We start from the raw sequence: 22697 nt of genomic DNA, 5'->3' as shown, positions 1-22697 counted from the left end.
TCTTTAACAATCAGTGTGTGAGGATTTTTTATCTGGCAAAAACCACGGCTAATGTTACTAAAAATAGACCATAGGGGTCAAATTGAAGATTTTTGAAAATAACTCATAAACAAACCGGTTGATCTAAATTCTGATTGGGTCAAGTTGATCAGTATAGTATGACAGCCTATGCCGAAATTTTCATAAAGATTTGTTGAGCATTGTGGGAGTTATTTCCCTGGAAGAGTAAAAAAGTGACTATGACCAATTTATTTTATAATATGAAAACCGGGTAGATAGCTAAGATGCTCTCTATTGATTAAATGATTCTTGTGACAATAGTACTGTAAGGTCAAGAGTCTAGTTTGGAAAGCTAAAAAGACTATTTTTGACCAAGTAAGCAATTCAGGCTCTAGTTAATGTTATTTGGAAACTTACTACATGTAATAGTTTGAAAATGAATATGATGTTTGAAGAAATAAATCTTGAGTGAATACTTTCAAAGTTTTCCTGACTAGACAAATTATGAGAATTGATACACTATGAACTTAATACTTCCACTATAAATATACACTGGTTGCACTAATTTTTGCACTGGCTTGCCTTTACTCACTGAGGTTTCGTGACAAAGTCTTTCAGTAAAATTATTTTGTTGCATAATTAAGTCAACTAAATGGAACAGATGCTTGCAAGTACCAAGTTAACAACTAACTAACAGATTGACAGACATTGTAGTTACTGTGTATCATTACTTAATATCAGGTAATTAGTTGCACCACAGCTGCCAAGTCAATAACGTGCATTTCATCAATTTCTTTATCAAATTTTCTGGTATCAGTGTATAAGCACTACTTTGATATCAATAAATAAGGTATTTGAATAATATATTTCTGTTTTGTATGTAATGTTCAGATTCTGCAATAACTGTAAAGATGAGGTTCTGATCATTGACCCGTCCAATAGTCTGTCTGACACAGGTCTGTCAAGCTTTTTAATGTTATATGTTTGAAATTTGTCCAAAACAAGCAGAAATATTAAAAAGAAAATAAATAGAGGAATGGAAATTTGATAAAAGTTGGCTATAATTTGTGTTTATTTGATATAAAACATGACACTGTTGGTAGCCATTATTTTGATATAAAATATGACGCTGTTGGTAGCCATTGTTTTGGTCTGTTCTTCTCAAATACAGTTACAAATAAAGTGTGTGTTGTAAATGTGACAATGCAACACCTGTAATTTGTTAGTGAAACTCAACTCCGGTACTATTTTGACTGTAACTTGCACATTTTTAGAGCTGCTACCTACAATGTATATGTTGCATAAGATGTACATATAGTCAACCTGCTGATAATGTGTATTCAGTGCTAAAGGTAGATAATTCATTTTATACCCTCAGTCATGTTGCACAAAAACCCCTCAGCACTTCCAGTTTTGATGTTTTAATGCAACTTATCTTTCTCTTTATGTCCTCTCTATTTAGTCATTTTAAATATAAATTCAGGGTTTTGTGCAGTGTTTCCAAATTTAAAAATTAAAAATAAATGATGCATATTTTCCAAATACAAAATGTATAAGGTAGTTTTGATAAGGCCAACATAGTTGCTGCTTGTTTTAAATGAATATTATGATATTGTTATTGTAGTAATTGAAGGAAGTAGCAGAGATGTTACAGTTGATATTTGAGGTAAACATACTGACCAAGTTTTTTTAATTTTTCCTCACATTCCATGTTTAATTTCAGCCCAACCCAATTTAGTTTTTCAATTGTTTTCAATTTTTCTGAACCTCTATTGGCATCACTTGGCTTCTGTTGTCAGTGGTAAACAAAATCTTTTCCTCTGAAATTACTTACTGGATTAGAACCAAATTTGGCCAAAAATGTGTCAACACTCTTTCAAAGTTTTTGATAGATACACATATATTGATCAGAGTGAAAGTGGGAATCAATGTTCACAAACACAAAAATAGTTCTTCCATTTTTGGAGAAAGAATTTATTGCTACTTCACTTTGCTGTTTGTATTAAACCATTTTGCAAAGGAGTATGAGCAATTATGCAAAACTTTTATAACTCCACTCAATGAGTGGATAGTATATTTGAATCACTTTGTCTGTTCATCTGTCTGAATTATGTCACAGTTCCCAATCATGGCATTGAATTGATTGATATCAAATTTGGTGTTTTGCTTTATATAGATAGGACATATGCATGATATGTTGAAAGCAACTTTGGTTCTTGCCCTTTATCAACTTCCTGTTTCATTGGACTTTGTTATTTTTCACTTATACTGATTGATAAAGAAAATTTTTGTCACAAAAATCTCAGCTACCATGGGATGGATTAATTTCAAATATGGTGTGAGGCTTTATATAGATCAGATATATGTTGTAAGCATTTTGGTTGCTGTCCACTATCAACTTCCTGTACAAGTGGGTGTATATCTAACGTAACAACATGTGAAAGTTGATATTATCTTTGTTATTATACTCTTTTACTTAGCTATTCTATGACTTGAGTCAAAGTTGTATGATAACTTCTTATAAGAGTATTTCCCTAGGAAGGCAAAAAAAAATGATGACTCTTTTTTTTGCAATTTTAGCTAATATCCTTAAAACCATAATAGATAGAGTAAAACTTTCAATTGGAGAAATGATTCTTCTGATGAGGCCTATTAAAGTCTTGATTAGGTCTAAGTTGTATGACAACTTCTAATTAAAAATACCTATTTTGTAATTTTTAGTTAACATTTAGAAAACATCAAAGAATTGTGTCTAGTGTTTTGGTTTGTTGAAAAATATGACTGCTGTTACTAAAATATGACTATAATGAGGATACTGTTAGACTTTTGGGTTATCAGTGTAAAATCAAAACAATTTTATATTTCAGACTTCTGATATAGAGTGAAATAGTTTTCCATCAAGATCTTTTTAAATAATTCCCCTTGTTTGTACCTTCAGTATTTTATTCAGTTATTAAGGCCCCTTTTTGGTGTACACTTTATAGTTATCAGTCTGTCCATCTGTGTGTCGATCCGTAACAAATCCTGTCTGGGCTGTCACTTTGTTGTCTTTCGGTGTATGCATTTGGTATTAGGCATGCAGGTTTAGATCAGCTAAAATTTTTGTTCTCCAAATGTTCATATTTCACTTCATTTAGACTATGGTGGGGTCCTCAGAGATGGTTTCTCAGTGTTATTTAGTTGATTTGGCAAGTTTCTTTGTTCAGAACAAATACCTTGAAAACTGTAAAAAAAAAAAATACTGAAATGATCGTCAGATGGTCTATGTTTATTTACATAGTCAGTACATACATTTAAAGGGTGAGGATTAAACTGAATCCCTCCAACAGATCTACTGTCTAAATAATTGTAGACGATTTCAGGATCTTATAATATTTTTGTACGATTTTGCTTATATATATTATGGGGAAATGAATAAAATTGTATCAAACTATATTTATTTTGAGTTTTTCTGGAAGTCCTTATTGTCTTGGCTTCCAATTGAAATATACACATCAGCCAGATGGCTGATTGAAGTATGTATGTCAGGACATGCAGATCAATTTCTTTGAAGGTGCACATTTAGCTTGCATCTTCATTAATTGAGCTTTATTAGTCTCATCTTCAAGGTCAAATTATTTTAAGAATATTAGACTAAATCTGCAAGTACTGGAATCAATGGATGTATTTTGCTTTTACAGTCTTCATTTGCATATTGTTCATTGGTTTGATAACATAAAAATTTATCTATGATGGATTTGTAGTAATTCTCTATTTACCTTAGAATCTAACTACGTGTATAACTACATGTGTAACTACATGTATAACTGTGTGTAACTACCTGTGTAACTATGTGTATAACTACATGTGTAACTGTGTAACTACTTGTGTGTAACTACATGTATAACTGTGTGTAACTACATGTATAAGTATTTAATAAGAAATAGTGATTGTTTCTGACAGTATATTTTGATAAGTTTAATTAAGAAATAACTGTTATATTGTTTTGGTCTATGAAGAAATAACCTCAATCATGTGGAGCACACTAAATAACCTGGGTAGCAGATAGTCTTAAAGTGTGCACTACGGGCATTGAGGTTATTTCAAATAGACTGAATAAATATAACAGTCATTCCTTATCATTTGATTTTAGTATAACATTTAGTGAGTAAATTATTAAAAAAGTTTGATGATGTCACAGTCATTACAAAATTTGGTCTATGAGATGATAATTGACATTTTTTATCCAATCAGAAACCGTGTTACATCTGAAATTAAATTACATGGTGATAACTTTGGGAAGCACACATGCTTTAGTTGACTTTTATACATAGTGTATGAAAGTTCGATGACCTGTTTATTATTGTATTTGAATGTTTCATATGTCTTTTAAACTTACAGCGTAATTTGAAATAAAGTTCCCAGCCCAAAACCTTATAGATGTGCCATATTGACAAATTGGTACAGAGAATTCAAGTATAGCTGTTCAAATGGCCTTTTTTAAGCCAAAAAGTTAAGCAGTTAATATACAAATTTAATTTATGGGAGAAAGAAATAAATTTTCAGGATCATCTTTTGGTGCAGCAGAGTTAGATGAAATTTTTTACTTTTTGAAGAATTGTTAACGACAGACCACGACAACAGATGCCAAGTGATGGCAATAAGTCACATAGCTAAATAGGGCAAAGCTGATGTCACAAACAATTAGTGGTTTTGTAATGGAATGTCACAATGGCAGTTTTGTAAAATATTGGGGGTTAAGGGAGTTCAAAATCAGTTTTATTTTTTGTGTTTGCCCTCCTGTAATGATCTTTGGATTTGGTTCAAGTTTTCTTAGACACTACATAACAAAATTTCCTCTATAAATTTACTTCTTGATTTCATTTCTAAATTAGTTTAATTGATTTGAATATCACTAAAGAGAACAGATATGTAACCAATCTGATTTAGAATTATTCTGTTTGAGGTGATACATGTAGTGGGTGTTTCTTGTTCTATTTTAACATCATGGAATCTGATTTATTGAAAAAATAAAGAAGTTACTGAATATTTTTACAGATAAATGGTTGGATATTAATAATTTATAGCTTCATAGAACTAAAAATAAATGTTTTATCTTTTATAGGGGAATGATATGTGCATAGAAATAGCATTGAATAATTACACTTAAGTGAGTTGTTCATATTGCTATTTGAAGTTAATCATGAGAGTAAATATATCTTTACTGTAAATTTCTATACTTTAATTAAAAGTGTCTACTTGTAAAATTAAAGATAGACACTATAGAAAAAGGAACAAAGGCAACAAATACACCTTGATATAACCTTTATAAAAATAGTAAATGCAGAGGTCACCAAAATGTCCTTAATTAGTGTAAACAGACCTCCAAGTAAGCTCTGAAAGGCCCCAACAAATGTAATTAAGTCCATTGTTACAGAACAATGACACTGTAAAAGTCAAATAACGACATGAAGACACATAAATGATCAACATCTAAATGTGGACAGGCTTATTGTGGGGTCTAACTAGTTCTATGAATGTGGACAGGCTTATTGTGGGGTCTAACTAGTTCTATGAATGTGGACAGGCTTATTGTGGGGTCTAACTAGTTCTATGAATGTGGACAGGCTTATGGTGGGGTCTAACTAGTTCTATGAATGTGGACAGGCTTATTGTGGGGTCTAACTAGTTCTATGAATGTGGACAGGCTTATTGTGGGGTCTAACTAGTTAAGTGATTGTGGACAGGCTTATTGTGGGGTCTAACTAGTTCTATGAATGTAGACAGGCATGTGCTTACGGTGGGGTCTAACTAGTTTAATGAATGTGGACAGACTTGTGTTTGCGGTGGAGTCTAACTAGTTTCATGAATGTGGACAGATTTATGTTTGCAGTCGGGTCTAACTAGTTTAGTGAATGTGGACAGACTTATGTTTGCAGTGGGATGGAGGTGAAATGTAAACATAGTTTGGTTTTTGCATACACCATTTCCCCAGTATTATCATGAAACTTGGAACACATTAGTTGTTGCCTACACCATTTCCCCAGGATTATCAAGAAACTTGGAACACATTGGTTTTTGCCTACACCATTTCCCCAGGATTATCATGAAACTTGGAACACATGTACTTAACCATAAAAATCAGTCAAACAGACAATGTTATTGCTCTGATGTAGCAGTGCTGAGTTGGATATTAGTAACACATTAGGCCACCCTGAAAATAATGTTTGTTTCTCCTAAGCTGACTCTACCTCCTGGCATTTGGTAGATAGGTAGTTAGGGAAAATATATTTTTTTTCTCAAAGTTCATATGATTCTGTAAAAATGTCATCAAAGAAGTGAAAAATTTTGCTTTGAAAATTAAAAAAAGATCTTGTCTGAGAATGGCAATAAAATTATTAGGATAGGGCTAATTTTATGAGTAGATAAGGTAATAGGGAAAAACATAAGTTCAATTTCGGCCTTAACAATTTTTATCTGGTATTTTTTTTATGTCTTTTGGATTGATGAATATTTAACCAAGATGGCTTTTGATTTAGGGATGATCTGTAAAGGTCCCCTAAACATTCTGGTATTGTGGGAATGGCCTAATACATTTGGGAAATTACATCACAATTATTATTAAACATTTGTAGGAGACAAAAACTAATAATGATTGACTAGAAACCACCAGTTAAGTACTGGTAAATACTAGTGTCCTTGACTTCCTTCTGGTAATTTCCATGCAGGCTAAAAAATAGGATGGTATTAATACTTCATCTGATGGTAATTTGTAGGGAAAGTTCTAAGCAACAAGTACCAGGTGTAATGATAGTGATATCTTGATTTAATTTATAAAAAGATATCATAAAGAATGCAAAAATGTTATATCAAATGGTAGCAATTATTTCTGTCTTCTGCATAGGTCGATCTGAGTCACTTCTGCTCTTAATCAAATGAAAACTTTCTTTTACCCAGTTACCATAGTTTATTTATCAAATTATCTTGTCTAATTCGAAATTCCTTTTTTTCTTATCTAAGTAAGGGTGCACATCTAATTACCTCGTCCTATGGTAAACGTTAGAGTGCACCTTCCTTCATTATGTCGTGGAGAGGAATTTGTTCTACCTGTTTATTACATGTTAATGTATTTTAGATTACGACGCAAGTTTTTTGGGATTACTTTTTACGTGTTTCATGATAGTGAAAAATTATGTAGGAACATTGTGATTTAGTTACATTTCTTAACATTCCTTCTGTGTATTGATGAAATTTACTAGAATTTACTAGAATATTTCAATCAGACTTTATACCTGGGATGTTAATGTGACTAAGGTGCCATAGATATCTGTTATGATGGTACATTGTAATGTCTTTCATCCTTTAATTTGGTGATTTAGCCTTTGGTCTGACATTAGCTTCCTAACATTGACTACAGTGCATGGTCTTAAAATGGACTGACAAAAGATCTCTATACTAAACTAAATTCTGTGTGGGAATTTTTTAGTGATCTGTTTAGAAGTATTTAGTGTGGGATTTTTTATATAGGCTTCTATTACTCTCTTAATTACTTGAGATTTTGCAGTGATTGACAAAGAACATTTTGTTGTGGATTTTTTAGTGATTGTCACATTCCATGGCTACAAATTATAGTGTAATGTATTCCTATCCTAGACAGGACCATCAGTCTGTATCATATCAGATCTGTGCTGATGATGTTCAAAATATATATTGGGTAAGATTTGAAAAAAAAGGCAGGAAGTAATATTTATCGTTGTTTTTTTTTTATAAATGATATAATGATAGTACATATAAAACATTGCATTTAGTGAATGTTGCAGTCTGTGGCCATTGCCTTTCAAAAATGTATTTACATTCACTAATTAAACAATATGCAAGGTGGTCCCCCTCCATCCTTTGCAGAAAAAAGCCCTTTTTGTTCAGTGGTAAATTAATGCAGAGTTGTTTACAATATTAAATTCACATAAAGTTCAGGATGTACTGATCAATTTCACAAAATAAGGGCTAAAATGTCATCAAGTAGCATAAACCTATTTGGAAGTGGGTTCATTCATTGTACCTATTGGTCTCTCTATGCCCCCCATCCTGGATCTGTTACATCAGTAGAAAGTGACATTGATATTCACCCATTGACTGGTGGTATGTAGGATGAAGTGGGGCACTGAATACTTCTCCATTACTTAACATAACAGAAGGATATTGTATATTTGTTGGATGTGTGAAAATCATTGTATGTATTAGGTCAAATTATGAAATCAAGATTTCTAATGGAAGATATGAAATATTCAGTTCAAATAATAGAACTTCATGAACATATAGACAAACTATGAATTTTTTGTAAACAACAAAAATAACATTTATGCTTAATCTGTATTCTGAATTATTAATAGGATAATTAATTGGAAAGAGTGAATAACCAAAATATGATCACGAGTGCAGAAGAGTGCCTAGATTTAATGAGTGTGTGGAACTTGTTCCGCGCACAAGTTAAATCTTAATGTGTTCGTGGGACGAGTGATCATATTTTTGTTTTTCCTGATAACCAGTTCATTATCCTATTTATTATACAGATTTTCTCCATTATTCATTGATATTTTCAACATGAATTAAAAATTTTGTGAACGGCGGATTGATATTTGTGTCGTGATGTTATAATGGGAAAAAGTGTCAGAGTGAAATTATAGAATTTATTTCACAGTCTGAATTATTGGAAATTTTTACACAGGGAACATTCGGTAAATCACTGCTATCTATATAAAAATTATATATATATATTAACAAGGAAGTAAAAATAAGGTTCTAATATTTAGTGTTTTATTCCCAGGCATCAAAAAAGTATTTCATTAACTTGTTATTATTTTATGAAGAAGAAAAAAAAACCAGGAAAGTTTAACTATTTCATCTGTTTATATTAGTCTTATGACGTGTTCCTTAAATCATAAAGGATATAACTATAAGCAGCTTGAATATTACTAGCATCCAAGTGATCTATCATATAATTCATTTTTTTATAATTTTTTTATGAAATGCAGATCAAAGATGGGAATTGAGTCTTTTGTTATTTTTGAAGTTGTATTAAAAGTGTTAGGATTAGTATCTTTCAATGACAATTGACTCAGTGCTGGAGTACTTTGACTTTAAGATTACTGTTTCAAGTTTCACATTTTTGTTGAAGTTATATTAAAATGGTGGCAGCTGTAAAAGATGGGAGAAATGAACTTGAAAGACTTTTGTTAAAACATGATTAATTTTCCTGTCCATCAAACAGTTCATTCCTGAAAATCAGCCATATTTTTGTGTTAAATGAAGAAAAAGTAAATATTTGGGTTTTTCTTTACCTAATTACCTGGCCACCTGGTTGTAATTACCTGTACAGACAGGTGGTTGACCCTGAGAATGACCCCAGAAGTACAGGGTCATTTCCTTGATCTGTTAATCTATCAAGTTTTATCTCACGAATTTTGTATCTAACTGATCAAATCTGGCTTTCAGTTGCAAATTTAATTAATTTCAACAAAAATCAAGAGGAAAATAGTTGCACTTAACGTTTTATACCCTGTAAGATAAGGAAGATGGGGTTTATGGTAATTATTGTTCATCCTCAATCATCCTGTGTTATCTGTCTGATCTTAAAGTTTATGTTGTGCTGCCAGAGGTTAAGTTCAGTTATTGGGTCTTTCCCAATTCATTGCCTTTCAGTGGTCCATTTCAAAAAAAATTTTCAAAGGTGGATCCAAGATGGGATTGCTTATCACTGGAAAATCACTAAAGCTGGCCTCTTCCCTCAGCAAAGTAGAAGTAGAAAATATTTAAAGTAAGTTTTACTCTTATGACAACTTTGTAGTTATGGTCACTTTTTTCTTAAAACATTTATAATGCAGAGCTCTCTATATGTATAATTTCAATCTAATTAGCATATGTCTTTTTCATACGTTATGATTGGTTGTTCACCTTTCACAACATCAATATAATAACAGTTTTTATACACCCGTCATAGACTGGACGTATTATGGTATACCGTTGTCCATCAGTCTGTCGTCCACACTTTAGACAATAACTCAAAAACGCTTTTACCAACTTTAATGAAACTTTGGTGAATTGTTCATATCTATTGACATAAGCTCTCTTTGGATTTTTATAAATTTAACATTTTTCGTTTACGTGTTATGAAATTTTATACTTAAAAAGAAAGGGAGATTTCAAGTTTTCACACAATAACTCAAAAACACTTTCACTAACTTTCATGAAACTTTGGTGAATTGTTCATATCTATTGAAGTAAGCTCCCTTCCGATTTATATAACTGTCAAATTTTACGTTTCTGTGTTATTAAGTTATACTCTTTAAAATGACCAAGGAAATTGTATTTGTTGAAAAATCGTTCAAAACAGACCATGATGATCAACTAATGAATATAAAAGGTACTTGGTAACCTTGCCAGAAAAGTGTGTTTCAAACAATATAGAAATGTGTGGGGGAAAAATCAAGACAACAAACTTAGTTAAAGTTGATAGTGCCAAATTTTTTGTGCATTTTTTTATTTACTTTTTTTTGGGGGGAGAAGGGTATTCACAGTTTTTCTAGTTGATCATATAAATTCATTGAAAGCATAAGGACAAGTTAAAAGGGCAACGGGCTTATAGCACAGCTGTTTATTACAACAGTGTAAATTCCATGTCTTAAACAACATTTCTACCATTGCTTTGACAAAAGGTAGAGCAGTTTAGAGGCTTAAAACAGTATTATGTGCTTTATTCCATTCATTTCCAGCATTGTATATTTTTCAAAACATTTTTTAAAAGAATACAGTTATCAGTAGCCTGTAAGTACTTTGAGTATTGAAATTGACAACCATGTCATGTTGTCAGTTGAATGCCGCCATTTGCAATGTGAATTTTGGGTGTCAATTTCTCAGAATAAGTGCCTACAAAAAAAAAAAAAATCAAATATATTTCTGATAGTTAGGGGTTGGAATTATATTTTTCCAGAATTTATGGATTTGTGAAATCAGACTATTCACTCGCAAACTTGACGTAAAAGTCCTTCAGAATGGTCCGATTTTACACATTGATAAATCCCAGAAATATTATGTTTAATCCTATTATAAATGAACAGAGAGTGGAAAGAGATGCCTTTTAGAATTTGAAGTAAAGTTGTGCATTTTCTGTCTGAAAAAGACTGTAATATTTAAGAAAACCTTACTGAGATGTTTTTTGGAATGTAAAACATCAGTGAGAATAGTCTCACATAACCGATGTTTTTTGGAATGTAAAACATCAGTAAGAATAGTCTCACATAACAGATGTTTTTTGGAATGTAAAACATCAGTGAGAATAGTCTCATGTAATAGATGTTTTTAGGAATGTAAAACATCAGTGAGAATAGTCTCACATGACAACTGCCCCTTTTACTGTTAGCTTTGTGTTGTTTCCCTGTTTGATTTATGAAGACATTTTTAAAATTTTGAATGAAAAGGGCGGAACATGTAATTTTTTCTAGGAAGATGAGATTGACTTCCTGAGAAGCATTTTAATCACAATGGGAATTTTTATCAGATAAGAAATTTGTCAATCATTGAACTTTTATACTATGATCTACAGTGAAATCATACTTTATATCTGACCTTTATCTGTGACTTTAGGTTAACATAGTATCTGATTAAATACATTTAGCTTGTGTGTTCTATCATTCTGATATTTTTTAACCAAAAAAAAAAAAACTAATAAAAAAAAAAAAGACAACCAAATAAACAAAAAACCCTGCTAAGTATAGAACCCTAAACATGTGATAGAAACAGAACATCCAAAAAAACCCTGCTAAGTATAGAACCCTTAACATGTGATAGAAACAGAACATCCAAAATTTCATACTTGTTCTAACAAATACATGTAAATGTAAAAAGTAATTTAAATTTATAAAAATAAATTTAGATTCAGTAAAAAGCACTTTTTCTTTTTTCACATTTAAAACTTTTTTGTGACATTGTATATTTTTAAGCCGATGTAATTGTCTCTTTTTTCTTCTTTCTCATTAAATATGTGAAGGAAGTAACAATGTAATCAAAGTACAGATAGAGGACCTTACACAGATAGGACTGTAAAGGCCCTTACATAACATTATCAATCTCTGATTGTTAAAAATGATAAATCATAACTCATTGTGTATACATACAATCCTTAATCATAAAGAAACAAGGGTGTTTTAACTAGAAAATCTTTGTATTGTTGAATCTGTATGTGTTGTACAGAAAGTGAAATCATAACATCATGTCAGTGGACAATTTAACAGGAAAATTCAATGGCCTGAGGGTTTCAGATAAGGACAGGTTTAGACCTCCTAGAGGGCTCTTTAGGGTAAGTTCTTGCTTAGCTCAACTTTCTTCATTGCATCTCTAGGACTGTTTGAATACAAAGTTCATTATTTTCAGGGTTTTAGATAAGGACAGATTTAGATACCCAAGAGGGCACTTAAGAGTAAAAAATAGTATCTATTTTATTGCTTACCTCCCCCTTCAACCTTGCATCTCTAGCACACTATGTTTTGAGAACTGTATGACAAGACACTACTGTTGTTGCAGGATTTTGACACCCCTGTTCCTTTGTATGAGATCCTTGCTTACCTCCCCTGCTGAAGGCTGTTGTCAATAGTGATAGTACTATTGTTCGTGGGGTACCAATTTTTTACCAAGTGGTTTTCATGGGTAGGCCTAACCATGAGATTTGGTTCCTACAAAAAAGAGATTTTCATTGATGTGTATGTGTATACGGAAATGAAAATCACGCATTCAAGAATCCATGAAAATGTGTTTCTTCCCTAATCCATGAAAATTGGTATCCATGAAGTATTTTGACAGTAAGTTTATTGTTTTCTTGAGGTAAACACATTTTATCAGGAATCACCTTGTTCTTCTATTGAACAGTTCTCCACGTTTGTTGTAAGCGCAACTTCTAAACTGCTCAATGGATTCTGATGAATATTTATATAAAGTAATAAGCTGTTGCCTTGACTCTAAAGGGAAATAATCTAACTTGAGGATTTGACGTGCTGAAACATTGTAAGCCTATCTCCTCCTTTACCATTCAAGGGATTTTGATGACACTTTATAGGAAGATTTGGCATCATATGTTAATGTGTATGAAAGAATAAAGTTACTGTTGGAAGATTCCAAAGGAAAATAATTGAATTTTCAGGTTATATATTTAACTTCATTTGACGCAGGGGATCTCTTTGTCAGCTTCCTCACCATATTTCTAGTTTGTCTTCTATCTTTAACATTTATTTGTTCTGTTATATACCCTTAAGTTTGGTGAAGTACAAATTATCAGCTTTTCTGGGCATATTACTCAATATTAGATATGAAGCTTTCCAATAATAAGTCGCACTTTTTCGCAAGTGGTCAGATCTGATTGACCCAAAGTTTGTTTTGATCACACCAAAGTACTTAACCCCACCACATTATTTGCACATGTCCAAGTCAGGAATTTCTTGCCTCTGTATTTCTTGTTTCACTTTTGTTTTACTGTTATCTTGCTGTAGTCTATAAGGAACACGACTTTACCTGTGTATAATATTGTTTTTTTGGCCAGCTGCAGCCTGCCCTGTGGTGTGAGGGTTTCGTTATTGTTCATTGAAGACCCATGGGTGACCATGAGCTGACATTTTTAATCCTGGTGGGATTGTTGTCTCTTTGACATATTCACCATACCTATTGTTGTTGTAATTTGATAGACATTTTGACTTTGCATAATAAGTTGTTCCTATTTTCAGTTTTTATAGATTTTGAATCAGTAAATATACCTTGCTGTAATTATAAGATTCTGCCAGTTCATTCTTATTCTTTAGAAATACTTATTACAAACAATAAAAGACAAGATATATAAAAGTAACTGTATGTAAAAGGGGAGATAATCCAACATTTCATCTTATATAGACATAGTTATATTGTGTTTAAAGACCAAAAAATATGGTAGTATTTAGAGATTTTAAATATTTAGGTCAACTAAAAATGACTCTAGCTCTGTAGCAACTGTTAACTATAGTTATTGTTTTTGTCAGTAACTGTAATTGCATGTACCTGTATTACAGAGCCATTTCACTATCAATAAATAGGACAAAGATGTATATTTTATAGCTGTATGTTAAATTGACAGTAGATTTAGTTTCCATGTGACAAGTAAGTGTACCAGTACTTGTAAGTCAAGAGTTTTTTTTATAGAACTGAATACTTACTTGTAATGCACTTTCCATCTCCTAATCAATGTATAATTTCAAGGGCCCAAGTTTATGTTTGTAGAAATGAACTAAGATATGAAACCTATTGAAATGATTATTAGAGCAGACTATACAAAGTTAAGATTTTTCTTTTTGAAATAACAGTTGGAGACTTTGTTGTCATCCAAAAAAAAATGGTAAAACCTGTCTTCACTGAATCCTTCAATGCACATAAAATCTGAATATGTATCTAAATCAAATTTTCATTGTATCTGAAACCTGTCTTTATCAAATCATAAATCCAGTTCAACAGTACATCTAAAACCTGTCTAAACAAGATCTTCAGTACATCTGAAAACTGCCTAAACCAGATCTTCAGTACATCTGAAAACTGCCTAAACCAGATCTTCAGTACATCTGGAACCTGTCTATACCAGATCCTCAATACACTTTCAACTGGTATAAAATCATACCCTAACCGTGTCTGTCTGTATGATTCCAGTTTTCATTACACATAAACCCTGTGTAAACCAGATCTTCAATATACACAAACCCTGTGTAAACCAGATCCTCAGTACACATTAACCCTGTGTTAACCAGATCCTCAATACACATAACCACTGTGTAAACCAGATCCCCAGTACACATTAGCCCTGTGTAAACCAGATCCTAAATACACATATACCCTGTGTAAACCAGATCTTCAATACACATAAACCTGGTGTAAACCAGATCTTTAATACAAATTAACCTCATGTAAACCAGATCCTCAATACACATTAACCCTGTGTAAACCAGATCCTCAGTACACATTAACCCTGTGTAAACCAGATCTTCAATACACATTAACCCTGTGTAAACCAGATCTTCAATACACATAAACCCTGTGTAAACCAGATCCTCAATACACATAAATCTCTTGTAAACTAGATCCTCAATACATATAAAACCTTTTAAAACCAGACCCTCAATACACATTAACCCTGTGTAAATCAGATCCTAAGAGTGCACTATACAGTTACATCAAGGTGCACTGTTTCGCACACCAAGTAACCCCGTCAAATTTTGTAAAACCTAAAATTAAAAGTTGAAATTTGGTGGATATATTAAGTGTGGTTAGGCATTTATACATAGACAGATGTAATATATGAAATGGTAAACAGGTGTAATTTAAAGGAAGAATGGTATCCGTAACGTTTCAGTCCCCTGCAGTATTAGGTTCTCTCCTCAGCATCAGATGGCTGATTTTCAAAATACCTTATTTTGCACGAACTTTTGGAACTAAAATTGTGAGAAAATGAATTATTTTTACCCTTTTTCCACCTACTCCATGCATGCTTTAATCCTGCGGTAGTGTTTAAGTGCCTGATATTTTATAAAACATAGTAATTGGCTGTTTGTTTTGGAAAGGCACCCCTAATTTGTACTAAAACTCAGTAATATTTTTTTTCAGTATGTTACCATGGCTACTGGATTTTATAACAATAATCACTAAATTAATTTTAAATGACTTGAACCTCCACACACCAAGGATTTAAAAAATATGCACTTTTTTATGACAAAACACTAGAAATTTCTGTGTGGACTGCATCAAAAAAGCTTTATTTCAAGAAAATGAGACCAAATTTTCAGAAATTACCTAACTGTATTGTACTACATAAGTATACATAAATCCAGTGTAAACCTGATCCTCAATACACAAACCCTGTGTAAACCAGATCTTCAATATACTTTAACCCTATGTAAACCAGATCTTTAATACAAATTAACCTCATGTAAACCAGATCCTCAATACATATTAACCCTGTGTAAACCAAATCGTCAGTACACATTAATCCCATGTAAACCAGCTCGTCAGTACACATAAATCCTGTGTAAACCAGATCCTCAATACACATTAACCCTGTATAAACCAGATCCTCAATACACATTAACCCTGTGTAAACCAGATCTTCAATACACATTAACCCCGTATAAACCAGATTCTCAATACACATAAACCCTGTGTAAACCAGATCCTCAATACACATAAACCCTGTGTAAACCAGGTCCTCAGTACACATTTGCCCCATGTAAACTAGATCCTCAATACACATAAACCATGTGCAAACCAAATCCTCAATACACATAAACCTGGTGTAAACCAGATCCTCAGTACACATTTGCCCCATGTAAACCAGATCCTCAATACAAGATCCTCAATACACATAAACCATGTGCAAACCAAATCCTCAATACACATAAACCTGGTGTAAACCAGATCCTCAATACACATTAACCCTGTGTAAACCAAATCCTCTCTATTTGATATTTTCTTGGTTTTATCCACCTGCACTCAACAAAGCATTTAGATTATGATGTCATATTAAAGTTCTTAAAGCTACTAAAAAAAAAACAATATGAATTAGAAATTTTCCTCATCAGCCATAGCTCTTTTGGGATCTGCCATTATAAGTCTATCCTGTACTTTTATAAAGAAGATGATTCAAGGAGTCAGTCTATATTTATTTAATTGTCCTGAAGTGGAATCATTTAGGAAGATAATTTAACCATGAAATCTAAATTTTTGACATATTAAAGGGGTGCTGAAGTCATTAGAAGCCAAACAAACATACAATTTACCATCTAACATCTTTGGGGACTTGTTTCTTTTTGATAATGGGATACATTCATGTGTTGATATAACATTTAGAGGTAAATTTCTCCCTCGGAAGCAGTTGAGAGGTAATCGAAGATTTGATAATCAGGGATACATATTATTTACGATATCTACGCTGGTATTATAGATAAGTATTTATGACACTGTACCTTTTAACTTCTACTAGATAAAAAACAAAGTTAAGGCAATATTTTGTGACTGCTGTTTGTTTACTTAGGAGGGTATATCTACAGTAAGTTCTATGTAAGTATAGGAATTTATAGATTTTCTTCACCATGTAAGTTTAACTTGTAGCTTTTAATTTTACAAATTTTAGTTACTTACTATTTTTTGGCTAAAAAATGCTTTTCTTGCTATCAAGATGTCAAATTCTTGTGGTTTTAAGTGAATATTTGTGCTCCTAATCTAGATGTCAAATTGGGCTAAATTTGTAATTTTACAATTTGGATCTCACTTTGAGCTATTTAAGTGAATATTTATGCTCCCAAGCTGTAATACCATTGAAGTGATAGTTTATGATATGGGTAAAGTTTACAACCCACAATTAATGGATGGTTTGTAAATCTGTACTTGTGTAATGGATGTTACATATAGTATAATCATAATGGAAGTGGGAGAGTTAACATTTTATAAATCCTGGTTAAACCATGATTTCAATTAGGAATGCCTGTAGCGAGTCAGGACCATTGTGGAGGTTTCCAACTCTCCGGTTTTTGCCTTGATATTGTCATTTGTTATACAGACTTTACTTTTTGACCATTACCTTGAGTAATTTTGTTATTACTACATATATAAAGTAAGATGGTACAATTGTATGTTTTTGTGTATCTCCATATGGTTTGCAGTTACACTAAAATTTACAACAAAAATGGACTGACACCCCTTTTTGTACCCTGCCTCACAGAATGACGAGGTGTTATGTGATACCCTTCAAAAAGTTGCTTGTCTGTCCATCCCCTGACAGTTTCTAGATAAAAGCTTGAAAAGTGATTAATGAAATTTTTGGAAATTTTGCACAGTTATTTCGTACCATAAAATACTGGTAAAGTGGAATTTTCAGTAAAATCCAAAGTGTAGTTTTCGAGGTAGGCTATTTTGAACATTTTGCCACCCTTTTTTTTTCATACATGGTACAATATCACTTAATGTTCCATTTATGCCCTATTTTTTGTATCTTTCATAACATCAAACATCAGTAATAGTTGAATTGTTAAAAAAATCGTGTGATTTTTAAAATACACTTATGTTGCCTCATGTTTTGCATCTTTCATATAAACAAAAAACATCAATGATAGTTGTATTTGTTGAAAAATATTGTGATTTTTAAAACACAGTTGAAGGACTTAACTGTAAGAGTATACCAAAGTTCGTGCATTTATTCATACTCATTTTCTTATTTCTTGGGTAAATTACAACATGATGAAAACTTATATTCCAAACCCAAGGTCAGTATAGTAAATGTAAAGATTATTTGGTCTGGAGAGGTTTTTTAGTGAAAACAGGTTTTTATGTATACAGATTTTTTTGTGTATACAGGTTTTGTGTAGACAGGTGTTCCAGGTATACAGGTTTTGTGTAGACAAGTGTTCTTTTTATACAGGTTTTGTGTAGACAGATGTTCTAAGTATACAGGTTTGTGAAGACATGTGTTCTATGTATACAGGTTTTTGATTTGTACAAGTGTTTGATTTACTTGCTATAGACTTTTGTAAGACATATATTTCAAGTTTGTGGTGTGTCTGGTTCTGACAGGTTTTCTGTGTTTGCCTTGTCAGTTTAAAGCAAGAATATGGTGTATTCTTTGATGGTCTTAGATCTGATTCTGGGCAGGTTCAAATAATTATATCCCCTGCAAAGTTTTTGGGCGTATATAGGTTTCACCCTGTCTGTCTGTCTGTCCGTCTGTCCGTGCTATTTTCCATGCAGCTTGCAGCATTGTAATGAAACTTTGTGGAATTTAATATAACCACCAGGAGATGTGCATTTTTTCAGGATTTGTGTTTGAAAAAAAAATAGAGAAATGACAGCTGTTTAATAACTTAATATCATATAGGGAAGTGTAAAGTGTCAAGAATTAGTCATATTGTGTTATTGTGTTGTCAAAAAAAATAATAGTGATTGCTCTTCTGAGTTGGGTATTTTAGAAATGGCAGCAAATTGTTTGTCAAAAGTGCAAAGTCACCATCCCCAAATACACAGGGTTTAACATGCTGGGGGTATTAGTGACAATGACCAGTTGTTACTGTTTTATGATATCCCCCTCTTCCTAGGGGGTTCAGGTATATGATGGAAGGGGTGTCCATCTGTCCTACCTTCCTTCACTTATGTATCTGTTACTCTTCTTACACCACTGAATGGAATTTAATGAAACTTTCACTGAATATTTATTAAATGTGTGACACTGTACACATTCATATGTTAGGATTTTGATATAAATCTATTTGGAGGTCAAAATGAGCATTTTAGCAAATAGGGAAGTGGGGGTATCAATTTAGTGAGCACTGCTCACAGTTTTTCTAGTCCAACGATGAATAACAATATATGTTACAGTATCATATTGGTTGTAGTTGCTAAGTAGACTGTCATTTTTTGGTATTAGATGATATTGATTTTTCCCCCCCAAAAAATAGAAGAACTTATTTATTGTCGAAATTTTCATCTACAGTCAAATTTCTATGAAATAATTACAGGGTTTGGTATGAAACTCATGGTATTGATCTGGGCATAAATAATTAAAAAAACTCCCCCAAAAAAAACTAAAACAATAAAATACTAAAAATCATCATTTTAAAAGTTAAGTAAATTAAATTGCATACATGGTATTATTGTGCTACATATAACTAGTGAGATAATTGATGTCTGCAAGTCTTTCAATTTTAGCACAGTTCAGTCTTCCAAACGTGCATTAAAAAATAACAATGCAAGGTTAAAGGTGTAAGCACTTAAGTTGTTATGATACTTAATTGTGAAAATTTCCCCCATGAAGATAAGCTGTATTTCTTTCATCTGGTTACTTAAGAAGATTCCGCCTCACGACATTTTCTATCTAACCTAATCCATAACACATAAAAAACATGCTGTAATATGTAAAAAATTACTATGTTTTGTGATTATGGCTATATATTCTTATTTTACAAGTACAACATTGATTTTTTAGGACTTTAAAGCCTTTCGCTTTATGACAGATCCTTGGTAAAATAGATTACCTAACTATATAGAGAATATAAATCATAAAGGAATTATCATTGATTTTAAATCGTAACTCCACGATTTACTGTTTCGCTCAACTCCGGCTACTTCAAAATTCAATTGAATTTGTAATTGAGGGTGTTGTTGGACTGTTGTTTGTGGTGATCAGCTATATTTTCTGCATCTGGTCACACCTGTGACAGACAATTGTCTCCGTTTGTGACCATGAATATCAATTGAATGTATATATCTTTCTTATATCTCTCTATTATAGAAATGACATGCACATCTTGTGATGTGAATCAGGCCAAGCTAAGTTAATTATATAAAGCAACAGATGATGCAAGATAACTTTAACTATTATTTCACTTTTCTATTATACTGAACAAATTTCATTAAATTTTTTTTTAGGATTTGACTGATAAAAATGGCAATTATTTTTAGTGTTTCAGAAGCCTTATCTGTAATCAGAAGCATTTTTTAAAATTATACAACAGTGGTACCATTTTCATGTATTTATATAAATGTAGTACACTGAATTATTTGTAGTACACTGTATTATTTGTAGTACATTGTGTATTATTTGTAGTACATTGTATTATTTGTAGTACACTGTATTATTTGTAGTACATTGTGTATTATTTGTAGTACATTGTATTGTAGTACATTGTATTATTTGTAGTACACTATTATTTGTAGTACATTGTGTATTATTTGTAGTACATTATGTTGTAGTACATTGTATTATTTGTAGTACATTGTATTTGTTTTCTATTTCTATGTGTGAAGGTCTCTAGTGAGATTAACATTGTATGTTATATGAGTAATGTTTTCACACAAAAAAATTAAGAGAACATAGCTCTTTAATAAACTAACATGGCTTTGGTTTATGTTAAATTTCTATAAACATCCATTGTTTATAGGTAATACTGGTAAATAATGTGCCTAACTTCAAATATAAGAGATGTACTGGAGTAATTTTGATTTTAGGCTTGCATTTAGCCATGGCTGTTCAGAAGCTGACAAAGAAGGAAAAAAATCTTCGAATTATAATACATTAATTTTTTATACATTTTTGTATTAAACCCGGTAGAATGACTATTTTATTTACTGTAAGAGAAATGTATCTGTCACTGTTTGTTTCATTAGCTTTTAAAAATATGTGACACTAAGATTTAACTTTGTTTGGCCTAAAATTAGATCAGTAATGAAATGATAGCAGTCTTACTCCTCTTCAGGTAGGCATAAGTCTCTATTGTCTCAGGGGGATATACAGATTCGCATGTGGATAAGGTATAGATTTCATTTCAGAGTTGATGGACTGTGTTTTCAAAAATGTTGATGTAAGGCATTTATAATTATACCCAGGTTTCATAAAAAAGTCTAAGATTGAAAATTTCCTTAAAAAACATGAGTTTTACCTAAAATCATGGATCTGATTATTAGGATATGAGCTAAGAAAGACTTGAACGAAAATTTGGAATTTTTATGAATCTGGGCCTAGGATCCTTTCTAAAGTAAGTAGCTGGTTCATCTTAAAGACTGTTTGTAGGTAGCTGGAGAGTTAAGCTGGAGATTCGTTTTACTTTTAAATAGATATGTAAGTTACGTGTATCTTGATATATTGTTTCATACTACTGTATGGATAAGTTGTCCTCTGCAGGTCAATATTAGTCCATTGTTTTATTTTGCAGTATTTCATGGAATATTGTGAAAGTTGGAAGAATTGCATGCTTACTGTATATAGTTCATAATGAAGACTTTTTAAAAGTAAATTTAGCTTCGTCTTTAACTAACAAGCTGCTGTTGATCATTGATGAGGATTTGTTCATTGTTAATTGGAGCAGCAGTTTCTAATTAGGTTTTATACAAGGTTTTAGTCAGTTTATCCATCCTTTATACAAGGTTTTAGTCAGTTTATCCATCCTTTACACAAGGTTTTAGTCAGTTTATCCATCCTTTACACAAGGTTTTAGTCAGTTTATCCATCCTTTACACAAGGTTTTAGTCAGTTTATCCATCCTTTATACAAGGTTTTAGTCAGTTTATCCATCCTTTATACAAGGTTTTAGTCAATTTATCCATCCTTTATACAAGGTTTTAGTCAGTTTATCCATCCTTTATACAAGGTTTTAGTCAGTTTATCCATCCTTTACACAAGGTTTTAGTCAGTTTATCCATCCTTTACACAAGGTTTTAGTCAGTTTATCCATCCTTTACACAAGGTTTAGTCAATTTATCTATCCTTTATACAAGGTTTTAGTCAGTTTATCCATCCTTTATACAAGGTTTTAGTCAGTTTATCTATCCTTTATACAAGGTTTTAGTCAGTTTATCCATCCTTTATACAAGGTTTTAGTCAGTTTATCCATCCTTTATACAAGGTTTTAGTCAGTTTATCTATCCTTTATACAAGGTTTTAGTCAGTTTATCCATCCTTTATACAAGGTTTTAGTCAGTTTATCCATCCTTTATACAAGGTTTTAGTCAGTTTATCTATCCTTTATACAAGGTTTTAGTCAGTTTATCCATCCTTTATACAAGGTTTTAGTCAGTTTATCTATCCTTTACACAAGGTTTTAGTCAGTTTATCCATCCTTTACACAAGGTTTAGTCAATTTATCTATCCTTTATACAAGGTTTTAGTCAGTTTATCCATC

At 31.8% G+C, this 22697-nt stretch overlaps 1 protein-coding gene across 8 annotated transcripts in view; it reads left to right on the top strand.

Moving 5' to 3' along the window:
- The first annotated feature begins 7035 nt into the window (after positions 1–7035).
- Positions 7036–22697, top strand: part of LOC148603917 (RNA-binding motif, single-stranded-interacting protein 3-like) — a 152915-nt gene continuing 137253 nt past the window's right edge. For 6 of the 8 annotated variants that reach the window (XM_088553422.1, XM_088553420.1, XM_088553418.1 and 3 more), the window contains exon 1: positions 7036–7693. In XM_088553422.1, the coding sequence (XP_088409548.1) occupies positions 7595–7693 (99 nt within the window). In that variant the 5' untranslated portion in view covers positions 7036–7594. Of the gene's footprint in view, positions 7694–12170; positions 12332–21296; positions 21331–22697 lie in introns of those variants that run through there. The other 2 variants (XM_088553416.1, XM_088553424.1) reach the window with 2 other exon arrangements.

The sequence above is a fragment of the Perna viridis genome, chromosome 11, assembly GCF_037379345.1.
Source record: "Perna viridis isolate PV_CMFRI_1.1 ecotype Kerala chromosome 11, ASM3737934v1, whole genome shotgun sequence".
In the NCBI taxonomy this organism is placed as follows: Eukaryota; Metazoa; Mollusca; class Bivalvia; order Mytilida; family Mytilidae; genus Perna; species Perna viridis.
Note: the sequence above shows the minus strand (reverse complement) of the source record. Positions and strands in the feature narration are given on the sequence as shown.